This window comes from Brassica rapa, chromosome A06 (assembly GCF_000309985.2).
Source record: "Brassica rapa cultivar Chiifu-401-42 chromosome A06, CAAS_Brap_v3.01, whole genome shotgun sequence".
Taxonomy (NCBI): domain Eukaryota; kingdom Viridiplantae; phylum Streptophyta; class Magnoliopsida; order Brassicales; family Brassicaceae; genus Brassica; species Brassica rapa.
In genome coordinates, this window is record NC_024800.2 from 850663 (window position 1) to 863214 (window position 12552).

Genomic DNA, 12552 nt, shown 5'->3' on the forward strand with positions numbered 1-12552 from the left:
ATCCAATTCCAGCCACCAATCACTTTTTGCCACGTCATCGTTATTATTCTTTGATATTGATCATGAATGAATGATTGGTCAAGTTAAATCATATCTCAGTTTGTGAAACACAAGAGCATCACTTTAAAAAGGAGATGTTACTTATCTTCTGATTACTGATGGAAGAAACTGCTCAACTTTTGTTAGCAATGGAGCAAGGATTGTTACTTTACCATAAGTCGTGTTTGTCCAATACAAAGAAGAAGAAAGAAAGCTTGTTCCCAGCTAAGAAACAAGTCAAGCATTTAAAAGAGCTTATATATCAGCTAATTAAACACCAACAAATTAATATCACAAAAGACCTGTAACAAACCCTTCTAACAAGACAATGAACTAAGACGAACACAACACTATAGTCTTCTTGGTTGAATATAACCAAAAACTCGCAGAACCATGAAACTCTTCTCTCCTCCTACCTCCAAGCTTCATAGCCCTGCGAGAACTAAAACCGTAATGAAAACAAAACCTTTTGTCTTTCACCTCTTTTGAAGTATAATCATCCCCACAAAGGCAATCATACGAGTGACCCCACCAATGAGAATCAATATCATTATACACAGATTCCATTCATTAATGTCGTATCCACTCTTCATTAGTGATCCACATCGTGTGATCATCCATACTCCATAGTACCTGAAACCCCAAAAACAAAAAAAAACATCTGATATACAAAATCAAACCATACTCCATAATGTTTTGGATGGCCTTACTTTTGAGCATTTCCAATAACAAAGGCTTGCAAAGCCCACTTTGGATAACACAAATCAGCTATGATCTTCATAGCTTCACTATCCTTAGGTTGAGTTGCAACAAGTGTTAAAACCACTGGAAGAAGTACAGAAAACTGCAAAAGACACCAACATTTTTTTGTCAGTTTAGACCAATAAGGATTCTTTCTCTTAAAACCAAAATGAAAAAAACTCACCAGCTGAGCAGAGCCTGGTTGGAGGAAGATAGCCAACGCATATGCTATACCAGTCACACAATACACCAGGCATACCAAGACTATATAGTTATCGAAAAACGTGGACCTCGGGTTAGTAAAGAAGTAGAACATGGAGAGATAAACCAATGGCTTGACAAGTGTGTTGAAACAGTCCATTGTATCTTTGGCAAGGAAACAAGCCAAGCTACTCATCCCTGAAGCACTTTCTCTCCAGTAATGTAACTTGTCTAGTGAGAATGATCTCAATGCTGCTATTTTGCACAGAAGAGCTGACACAAGAAAAAGAAAAAGACCAATAAGAAAAGAAAAAATGAAGAAGAAAACTTGTATTAGAAGGAAACCAACTTACAAACGGCTATGATAGTGTAGGTATAACCAGGTGCTCCAAAGCTCTCATCACTTGCTTTGATCAAGGATCCTAAACAAGCTCCAGCTAGCAATAAGATCAAGTAGTCTGTGGCTTGTAACTTAGCTTCTCTCATTCTCTGCTTAGCTATCCTGTAAAATCAATAACACTTTAGCTCTCTCTTCAGATAGTGCAAGAAAGTGTTTATATATATATACCTTCCAAGGAAGTACTTGTATTGCAGCCACATAGAAGGGGTTGTTCTGTAGGACAAATCTCTCGTCTTCAAGAAGTTATGTCTTATTTTATCGCGGCGCAACCTGAAGTTACTCTTCACATCACCCCACAGCTCTCTGACAAATGTCTGTTCTTTATTAATAGTACTATCTCTAACGTCTGGATTCATTTCAAGTCCTGCGGCAGCACTGTTGTTGTTCCGCATATCTAATGGAACTGAGTACCCTTTGTGAAGCATCCATCTTTGAGGAAGCTCCTTGTAGCTGACATCAGAGTTCAGGTTGGTTACAATCCCTTCCAGAACGTCTATGTAGTAGTCAGGAGGGTTGATACGTTCTGGTACAATGATTCCAAGACCGGAGAAGTATGTCTCCACGTCCTTGACTGGTCCGTGGTAAACGGTAAGGCCACCTTTCGCTAGAAGTACTAGATCATTGAACGTTTGGAACAGAGAATAACTGCAAATATAGAAACAGTGTGAACTTAGAAAGCTTCAGGACACTTAAAAAGACATTTCCTCCAGACATGTATGATCAGGGCTGGGATGTTGAACCAAACCGAACTAACCAAAAATCGATTAGTTGGATTCGATAGGTTCCTTAAAAAAGTTCGGTTTTCGGTTCTGTAATGGGTTACTTCGGCTTTTAAAAAAAAGAAAACTATAACCAAACATTTCCAAAAAATCAAACTGAACTAACCAAATTTCAAATCGAACTAGCAGAATTTAACCGAACTTATCTGAAATTTTAACAAAATTAAACCAAATATAACCGAAATCAAAACCTTCAGTTTTTAAAAACCAATACCGAACCGGACTTTTCAGGTTAATTCGGTAAGCTTTATGATGAACCAAACTAACCGAACCAAACTACCCAAACCCGCAGACCTATGTATGATTAATTACCTTGGCTGGTGAACAACCATGCAGATATTGACACCCTCAAGGGCCTCATGCTTAAGTGCTTTAAGAAGAAGCTGTGATGAGGCACTGTCCAAGCCAGAAGTAGGTTCATCCAAGAACAAAATAGAAGGCTCCATTGCCATTTCCAAACCAACATTCACTCGTTTCCTCTGCCCTCCTGAGATTCCCCTCTTCTCTACCGTACCAACTAGTGAACTTCTCACAGCTTGTAGCCCCAAAGAGTCAATGACTCTCTCAACCACAAGAACTTTATCAGCTTTTGATTGTCCTGCTGGTAATCTGCAATTAGCATGGAACCAAATGTTCTCCTCAACAGTCAAGTTTCCATGGACAACGTCATCTTGCGGCACAAAACCAATAATCTTCTTATATGAGTGGATTGATAACTCCTTCCCGTTTATAAGAATCGAACCGCTTAACTTACATCCAACGGCTTTACCAGCTAAAGCAGAAAGAAGACTTGTCTTTCCTGCTCCTGATGGACCCATCACAGCTGTGATCCGACCTGGTTTCATGCTTCCCGTCACACATCTCAACAGATGCTTACCGTTGGACTTCAAAGTAAGTGTTAAGTCTTTGAAAGAAAGCTCCATGAGAGTCCTCTTCTTCATCTCAGAGTAAGTAGCCATGTTAACTATTCCTGAAAAGGTAAGGTTTCTATTCTCTACCTCCCTGGCTTTCTCCTTCTCGATCTGATTATAAGCGTACCTCAAGATTTGACTCTGTGATTTCTTGATTCTGTGTCCTTTACCTCTCTTTCCACCTGTTGTAGTGGCACTTGGTCTTTCTATACTTCCTGCAGTTGCATCATCCTCAATCTCAAAGGTAGGTTGCACAGCAGATGAACTAGCATGACTTGAAGAATATTTGGGCAAGTCTTCCACCTCAGAAGAGTACCCACGAGCCAACATCTTGTGAGTTTCTCCATCGTTATTGGGCTTTTTACCAGAGAACGTTCGAGTTATTTGTGCACGGATCTCAGTTACATGCTTCGTAGCAGCAGTTCTAGCAACTTTCCATCTCTGGTTGGCCTTAGCTTTCTTCACCGCTGCTTCCCTGGACTTCGCCTGCCTCCTCTCCCTTGTTGTGAGGATTTGATCAGAACAGTTGTATATAATGAGTAGAATAGTAACCACACCACACTGCACAACGCACATTGAAAGCCATTCTCTTTGTCAAAATCTTTCATCATTCATCATTGTTGGTTTTCTTATCTGATTCAAATCAGTTTAACCGGTTCTAAATCGGTTAAAATTGGTCTAAATCGATCTAAATTGGTCTAAATATGTTTAATCAATCAACAATGTTAGTGCAAATCCATAAAATTTGTCTTTTTTTTGTATATCTTATTTTTATAATGCATCAATATAACCGAAGAAAAAAACTTACAATAACCATAACCCCAAGTGCATGCATGTTCTGATTTGCAGTGTTGGGGTTGCAAGAAGTTAACTTAAAGCAAGCTGCAAGACAACAAGTAGCTAAGAAACAATAAGAGACAAAGGCTGTTCAATTGGTAAACATAACTTACGTTTCTCAGATGTAGACCCCATCCGACAGTAGTGCCTGAATCATACATAAGAGAATAGTTACTTTGATTTGAAAGATAGAGCATTCATTGGTAACAATAACACAACTTTGATGATGATTATAAGAGTCACAATAGAATGGAGTTTGAAGGGGAAAAAGTTGAATACCCACTATCACAAGGTACTTTCCGAGTGGTGGTTGGACAATATGATCCAGCGGAGCAGAATACCTCGCCGCTGCTTCTGATATCAGCCCATACATTTGCACCTCCACATGTGTGGTTTGGTTGTCCTGGTGGTAGTTGATAAGTATACCTACATAGATTTCAACTTCATCATCTTATCCAATGTTAAAAAAATTGCTAAGTTAAGCGCTTTATATGAGATTATTGATTAGGCGGGCGGTAGACCGACTTTTTGAACCGATTTTTTATAATTCGTTCTCAAAAAATCGTTTCATTTAAGTCCGAATTGCCAACAAGACCGATTTTTAGAACACTGATCTTATCCCACAATCACATCATCAAATGTTTGATAAAGAAAAAAAGGAAGAAGCAAAACTCACGGTTGGCATAAGCTTGTGGTCTTGTTAAGGGTAGCTAAGGGGCAATGAGCACCAAGAGGGCAAGCTATTTTCAAAACAGAACACAAACTTAGACCATATGCTATATGAAAGAAGCTTAGAGAAGAGAGTTTTGGATTTGCTTACGTATCATGCAAGTGAGTCCCCTGGGGCAGAAGAAGCCTTCACAGCAAGACATACAGTTCCTTGTTCTTTCTGGAAATTCTTTAGAGTTTTGCAGATCAACTTGTTCGTTTGGATCAACGCTGCAGGCCCAACCAGGCTCACAACCAGAGACCCATGATGTCAAGTTGCAGTTCCCATTTGGTTGCAAGTACCCAGGGTTATTCGTTTTAGAGAAGAAAGCATTTAGATAGAACTTCATCTCTGCTGCTGTGCACATACGCCTACCAATATCACCTGTTTCCAAAAAAAACACAAAACAAAAAGTCACAAAGATGTGAAACATGTGTCAGCAGATAAGCTCCAAGAACCATAAGAAACGTGATAAGTTGGTTACCTTTGGTTTTCTGAATGCAAGAAGAGAGGAAGTCTAAATTGGTGGAGAAATTAAAAGCTTTGTTCCAATCAGCATCCCTGAAGGATAATCTCAAGACACTTAGTTAACTAAAACAAAAACATGTCACTATATCAAACATCAAGTATACTTGAGAAGATCCAAAGTTGACTTCTTTAGACAATTTTGATAGCAATAATGATACAAAGCAAAGAAATGCATACGGGTCTTTGACGCAAAACTTGGCTCTAGTGGCGAGTTCTTGATTAAGTGCAGCAGTGCTATTGGAGAGACTACGGTAAACCATCTGTGTGACCAGGGGAAGAACAGCTGGATTGTTGAAGTCATTTGTGTCCTCAAACTGACCATAACAGACATAACAGACCAACCAAAGAACTAACAACACCAATCTGAGATTAGATCCATGTTTCAGCCGGTTTACACTCATCTTGAAATTCAATAACCTTCAAAGAATGAGAGAGATTAGCAAAACAAAAAGAAAGTAGCTTCATTTCTCAAAAAGAGAGAGCCTTTTTCAAATCTTTTAACGTGAAGAACAATGTATGAAACGGCTCCATCTTAATTATTTTTTAAACAAATTGTTAATCTTGATCTTGGGTTTAATTTAGATAATTAACTCAATCTAAATTCAAGAACTTGAAAACCCAGAAACTCAAAAAAAAAAAAAAGTTTATTTTTTATGTTCTTCATTGCAAGTTATTTAATTTTGTTCTTCAGATGACAGAGCTCAAAGTTGATAAAAGAATGAGACGAGGATCAACGAATTTAAAAAAAAAAACTTACTTGATAAGGCAATGAAGTTCATGAAATGGGAGAGCTGAGGAATCAAAAAATGAATTTGATTGGTTCTTTTATAGTAATGTTAGAAAAGCTATGGAGATATTTGTGAGTTAATCTGCCATCATTGACTCTGGACAAGAAGGAGAAGAAGAAGGAAGGAAGATAGTGGGGTTTAATGATTCATTAGGACAAAGGATATTTGTGAGTTATAATTACGGTTAACAAAATAAGTAAAGACTACTAATCTTTATGGTTTCGTTTTAGGAAAATATTTATTTTATTTCTAAATTTTTAGCCAAAGTTTCTGTAAGTATAATGATAACCAAATAGGAAAATACATTTATGGTGTGGCAATTCTTTGGTAGCTAGCTAGCTTAACCCTTCCCGTATAAAATTGTTTTACTGTTGCATAAGTGATTACGAAAATCCCTATAATTTCGCTTTTTTTTTCTCTTTATCTTTATTGTCAGATATACATATTCCTTTCAAACCTAAATCATAATTTTCATACATATAAAAAACATATTGTTATAAAACATATATATATATTAAATTTTAATTATAAATATATTGTTTTGCAATTAACTATTTCTTATAATTTAACCAATAAATTTTTGAAAACACTGATTATCATTTTTTTTTAAATTACAATTTATCATTAAATAATACATTAAAAAAAAAAATTTAAAAACGTAATTTTTTCGACGTAAATATCTAAGAGATTTTATGTAAAACAACCTGAGATGGAAAAAATAATAGAATATTTAACGCAGTTTTCCATCATATGAAGGTCCAAGTCCTAATCTAAACTATAAGAACAAAACTTTCATCAGTTGTATATAAATACAGCGTTCACTATGGACCTTTTCAAATTTAGTAAATATAGAATTTACGCCAACAGGGTGGTCAGTGTTTTCAACAAACACTAAAATAAAGCGTTTTTCAACAGTTTTTTTTTTGGCAACAACACCAACAACAAAAAAAAAAATCTCTAAACATGGAACTAATTCAAACATGTGTTTAGAATCTCTTATTGGTAGTAGTTTATATGGGTCTTGTCGCTTTCAGATTGAGTTTACGAAACCGTTTTAAAGGACTTTTAGTTTCAGTTTTATTTGTTATATCTGAGAACAAATTCTCTTAAAAATTGTAATTGGACAGTTTTTTACATTACTTGTATTAACCAGTTTTATTTGTGCCTCAATTTATCTGAAGTCAATCTTGGGTTTTGACAGAAATTTCCTTGTCAATTACAATCTACAAATTTGTGACACAACTTGTAATTGACTGGGGACAAAACAAATTATAAACTATGGATTTTTGTGGAATCCTAAACGATCAATAGAAAGAAAAAAAATTTGATTATATGTCACCATGAGAAATTTATGACAGATTGCAAACTCATATATGTTACAATCAACCGGTCACATAATTTTTTAAAAATTTGGGGGACCAAATTCAATGACAGAAAATAACAAAGATACACAAGTTGTTTTGAACATCAAAACCTATTTTGTTCACTGAAAACTTTTAGTTGAAATGCAATTTTGGCAACCTTAAACAATTATTTACCTTTAAAAACTTTCAAAATCTTTAAAATAAGTAAAAAAAAAAATTTTTGTTGGATAAATACATTGTAGAAATCTATTATTTATTTACATTTTTTTATAAATATAGATACATATGAAAACTGGAAATTTTAGTCAGGTTGGAAACAATTAAGCCCAATTAAAAACGCTAAGTTTTAGCTGATCTCCTAGTGAGCTCATTTACGAGCCCAATAACAGGCCCAACCAAATATAACAGGCTAGTAGCATATGGCTACGAATATTTTGTACAGAAAGACCAAAAACACCCTTCGCGCATCTCGAGAGCTCGTCACAACGGCCGGTGTAAATACCATGTGCTCTCAAGGGTATTTCCGGAAAACAAGTTTGAAACTCCCAATGCTCTGTTTTCTCTCTGTCATTACCCTTTTCCGCCATTTCACATTATCATATTCTCTCTACACAACTTGTACTCTCCTTCCTCGCCTCTCTCACTGTCTCTTCCTCATCGAACGCTTACTCTCTCTCTCTCTCTCCTCTCGAGCCTTTGACCCAGAGAGACAGTATAGTTGGTACAATAAACAGACAGATCTAGTTTTGGTGAGTGTGTTTATTATTATTATCATTATTTTCTCTCCAATCAAAGTGTTGTTGGTAACTCTCATGTGGGTTTCTGGTGGATGATTCGTTTCTATTATTAAGTTCTTATTTTCTTTTCTGTAAATTTATTATTATTACAATGTAAGCTTCATGCCGCTTGCAGTGGGCCTAATCACACCATTGTTGTTAGCTAATAACAATAATTTCTATTTTTTTTATTGTTTTTCTGTTCATATATATATATATACATTCTCAAAAAGGGTTTAAGTACTTACTTCTTTTCAGCAAAAAACAAGAAAAAAGTTTTGATTTTCTCATTTGAGTTGTATGTTCTTTCCTTGTTCTTGAGTTTGCTTTGTAATTTAGTTTAGTCTGCACGGTTTTAAGCAGAGGTTGAGTTTGGTCTGATTCTCAAGTTTCTTTTCTTCAGATTTACTCTTATGTTGAAGTGAGAAAGAGAAAGTAGAAGAAGAAGAGAAGCTTTGAACTTTGGCAAGGTACAACCTTTGACTTTATTTATATGTTTGTCTGTGTGATTAAACTTTGCTTCTGGATAATTTTCAAACTTTGATTGTAAAATCTGAACCACACTGGTTGTGTTCAAATCTTCAGCTCTCATTAAGACTCTGCTTAAGGGTTTGTAGATGAGAAATGACTTAAGGGTCTGTTTGGTTAGGGACATAGCCTGTTGCTAGTGCGTTTTGAGTCTGAAACCACAATAAAGAGATAGGTTTTGTGGGTCTTGTCTCTGATTTGTATTAAATGTGTTTGGTGGGGTTTTGTAAGGCTTTAAGGTTGTCCTGTTGTTTCAAAATGGTTAAAAATCAATTTTTTTACCCATGCATTTGCTTTTAAGGTTTCACTATAGTGTGTGTATAATATATAATTGTACTGGTAAATACAGATTTGTTTGGTTATTTCAATGTTTCTTTTCAGAGAGATGGATTTTTATTCTGCATTAGTCATGTGTTTTTTGCAGAGATTATGTGGGTGCAATCTTTTATTATATATATATATATTTTTTTTTCCCTGTAGCAGCACATTTTGACTAAAAAGTCCCACAGATTAAAATATAGCATTTTCCATTTTCTGAGCATGAACCATGAAGTCTTCACAACTCTTGCTGAATATTTTAATGCAGGATCCATTGTATTACTATATGCATGTATATGTTATAGATCTCTCTTTTGTTAAATAGATATTTTATGAGGGAAACATCCTTTTACTTTGAGTTTTTTTCAATATAGTTCTTCACATAAAGCAAGTCCTATTTGGAGAATATTTCATAAAGAAGCTTGTGGCCCTCCATTAACGGTCCTTGATCCAAGTATTAAAGCTTGTTTCTCTTTTTCTTTTATGCATCAAAACATTCATCATTACAAGTTCTTTTTAATTCCCTTTTGTGGTGTTTTCTTGTCTTGATTGTTGTTACTGTGTTCTTGACACTATTGTCTCTTTACTAAGCTTTTCTCTGTGATTGATCCACAGATGGAGACTGTGAGGCCAGTGGTTGTTGCTCCCAAGGGTAAATTCAGACGCACGTTTGCTAAAGTTCTCAACATCCATAAGCTAACGGGTGTTGCTCCAGAAGAGGAAATGAAGAAGACAAACAATGTTAAGTTGTCTGAGTCTTTCTACAAGCTTGAGGAAGAGTATGAGAGAACTCTGACATTAGAAGCTCTTCTTGCTAAGCTCTTCGCTACGGTCTCATCCATCAAAGCTGGTTACGCTCAGCTGCAGCATTCTCAGTCTCCTTATGACGCAATTGGGATTCAAAAAGCAGACAACTTGGTGGTCTCCGAGCTGAAGACTTTGTCTGAGCTGAAACAATGTTTCTTGAAGAAACAAATCGATCCGAACCCGGAAAGGACTCTAGTTCTCGCTGAGATTCAAGAGCTGAGGAGTTTGTTGAAGACGTATGAGATAATGGGGAAGAAGCTTGAGTCTCAGTACAAGCTCAAAGACTCTGAAACTCTGTTTCTGAGAGAGAAGCTTGAGGATCTGACGAAACAGAACAAGTTAACAGAGAAGAGGCTTAACCAAAGCGGACAACTTTGCAACCCTTTAGAGAATCTTCACCTCTCTGCGCTGAATCCAACGCACTTCGTTGCTTATCTGCAACACACAGTCAAATCCACGAGAGGATTCGTCAGGCTTATGATAGAACAGATGAAGCTCGCTAAATGGGATATCTCAATGGCTGTGAACTCAATCCAGCCCGGTGTGTTTTATTACAAGCAAGACCACAAGTGTTTCGCTTTCGAACACTTTGTGTCCAACGTAATGTTCGAAGCTTTCCATCTACCATACTTCTCAACCGCAAGAAGCTTCAAGAAGATGGAGAAACAGAGCAAAACAGAGGAGAAACAGAGCAGAACAGAGGAGAGGGAAGTGTTTTTTGAGAGGTTTACAGAGCTCAAGTCGATGAAAGCTAAAGATTACTTGAAAGCAAGGCCTAAATCAAGATTCGCTAGGTTCTGCAGGATCAAGTTCTTGCAGCTCATACATCCCAAGATGGAGGAAGCTCTCTTCGGACATCTGCATTTGAGGAACCAGGTCTCTGCTGGTGAGTTCCCTGAGACGAGCTTGTGCTCTGGGTTTCTTGAAATGGCGAAAAGGGTTTGGCTTCTGCATTGCTTAGCTTTCTCTTTTGAGCGTGAAGCTGAGATCTTTCGAGTGCCCAAAGGTTGTAGATTCTCTGAAGTGTACATGAGAAGTGTTGCAGAGGAAGGGTTGGAGGAGGCAGAGCCACGTGTTGCGTTCACGGTGGTTCCAGGGTTTAAGATTGGTAAAACTTCGATACAGTGTGAGGTCTATCTCTCGGACGGTGGTGGTCCTCAAGGGTGATTTGAAAATTTCGGAAAGTTATGGGGTTAATTTGGAAGATAGGAAAAGTTGTGGGCCTTTTGGTTGAAGTAGCGAAGTAGTGTGGTGTTGTTGTAATGTTTCTTGTGTCTTTTGAGTTTTTGTCGATATTAGTTCAGAGAAACACAGAGGTATCTCTTAGCTGTTGTCCATTGAATATTTATCTACTTTTCTATATAATATGTAAATATTTTATTATTTATATAAGTATTGTTTAGCTTTTTATATATAATATGTTAATATTTTATGGTTTACAATATGCATTGTTTAGTCTACTAATAATGATGACAACGTAATATTGGAATGTTGGATTTGTAATATTGTGAAATATTCTAGTTGTCCAAAAGATGGAATTACATTAATATTTGATTTGTTTGCTACATACAGATTTTTATTTATAATATATAATAACATTTGCATAAGCGTCGGATTATTTATTTAATGTATTGCTGGTCTACGAACGATCCAGCATAATGTCTCCCTGTCTCGTATGCTCTCACATGCATCGACCACCAACTTTTCTATACAGTGTGAAACGATCCTTGTTTATCTGCTAAGATTTTTGGGAGTTTTGTACAATTTTAGGTTTAAAAGTTGGTTAAGGTACTTCTGCTGACTAATTATCAGAGAAATTATAGTAAAAAAAAAGGTTATCAGAGAAATTAACTAGCTAAGTATGTGAACACGACGGAAACATTGACGCATAACGCGTTGTTCAAAGATTTTTTTTGGGTCATTTGATCGTACGTTTTTAATAGGTTTAGATAAGATATTTCGACCAGTAATTAAATATTGACGAAGCTTATAAATTGAACAAACGCGTCAATATTTTGTGGAATACCACAAAGGCGGTGCTATCAGAATTCATCGAAAGAATAATATTGTTATTATATGTTTCATAATTTTATAGGTATTGGTATTTGATATTCGTTTATTATATATTTCTTTTTAACTTTAGTCAATTTCGAGATTAATGAGAAAGATTCCTCCTCAGTGCCAAGAATCAAAAAATCAATTGAGCAAATCTTGCAAACTGGTTTCATGGTTGGTTTGTCTCTAAATCCTCTTTTAAAATTTTAACGTTTTGGTGGTGCTTACTAGCATTTAATATTTACTTATTTAGTAACTATAATTATAAAAAAAATTGAGAAATTTTACATTTATAATAATGTACTAGGTGTTTTGCCCGCACTTGCGGGCTTAATAATTTTATAAAATTTTGTAAAGAAATATATTATCAATTCAAAAAATTTGAATAAGTTATTTTCATGTTTTTAAATATTTAATAATTAATTTAATATTAAATTTTCTATATGCGCTAAAGTTTTTTATTTTAATAAAATATCTATTATTATGTAAAATAATCCTCAAAATATTTATATATACATAAAAATATACATAAAACTATATACATGAATTTATATTTATTTTAATATAATATAGTAAAAGATAGAAGATTTATGGGGTTTTAACGTTAAAACCTTTCAACTAAATTTTTTTTATATTGACGTGTAATAAAAATTATTTAAAATTATTTATTAAAATTAATAATTGAGTATAAAATATGACTAATATTTTTTGAGAATTCGGCCAAAAAAAACCTCAACTTTACACGAATTGCCAAAACAAACATGAATTTTG

General features: G+C 35.2%; 2 protein-coding genes across 2 annotated transcripts; one reads left to right on the plus strand and one right to left on the minus strand.

Annotated features, from left to right (window-relative positions):
• Positions 1-242: 242 nt before the first annotated feature.
• LOC103871128 (ABC transporter G family member 24) lies at positions 243-6108 on the minus strand. Its single transcript, XM_009149357.3, has 14 exons — positions 5903-6108; positions 5323-5562; positions 5102-5178; positions 4729-5001; positions 4585-4648; positions 4188-4334; positions 4022-4056; positions 3880-3953; positions 2473-3632; positions 1550-2026; positions 1335-1483; positions 965-1254; positions 750-883; positions 243-672 (listed from the first exon to the last, which is right to left on the minus strand). Exons 2-14 carry the CDS (start codon positions 5544-5546, stop codon positions 516-518), a joined length of 3261 nt encoding a protein of 1086 aa, XP_009147605.2. The 5' UTR covers positions 5547-5562; positions 5903-6108; the 3' UTR covers positions 243-515.
• A 1662-nt stretch (positions 6109-7770) lies between these two features.
• LOC103871133 (protein GRAVITROPIC IN THE LIGHT 1) lies at positions 7771-11136 on the plus strand. Its single transcript, XM_009149364.3, has 3 exons — positions 7771-8046; positions 8477-8543; positions 9535-11136. Exon 3 carries the CDS (start codon positions 9535-9537, stop codon positions 10891-10893), a length of 1359 nt encoding a protein of 452 aa, XP_009147612.1. The 5' UTR covers positions 7771-8046; positions 8477-8543; the 3' UTR covers positions 10894-11136.
• Positions 11137-12552: the final 1416 nt, after the last annotated feature.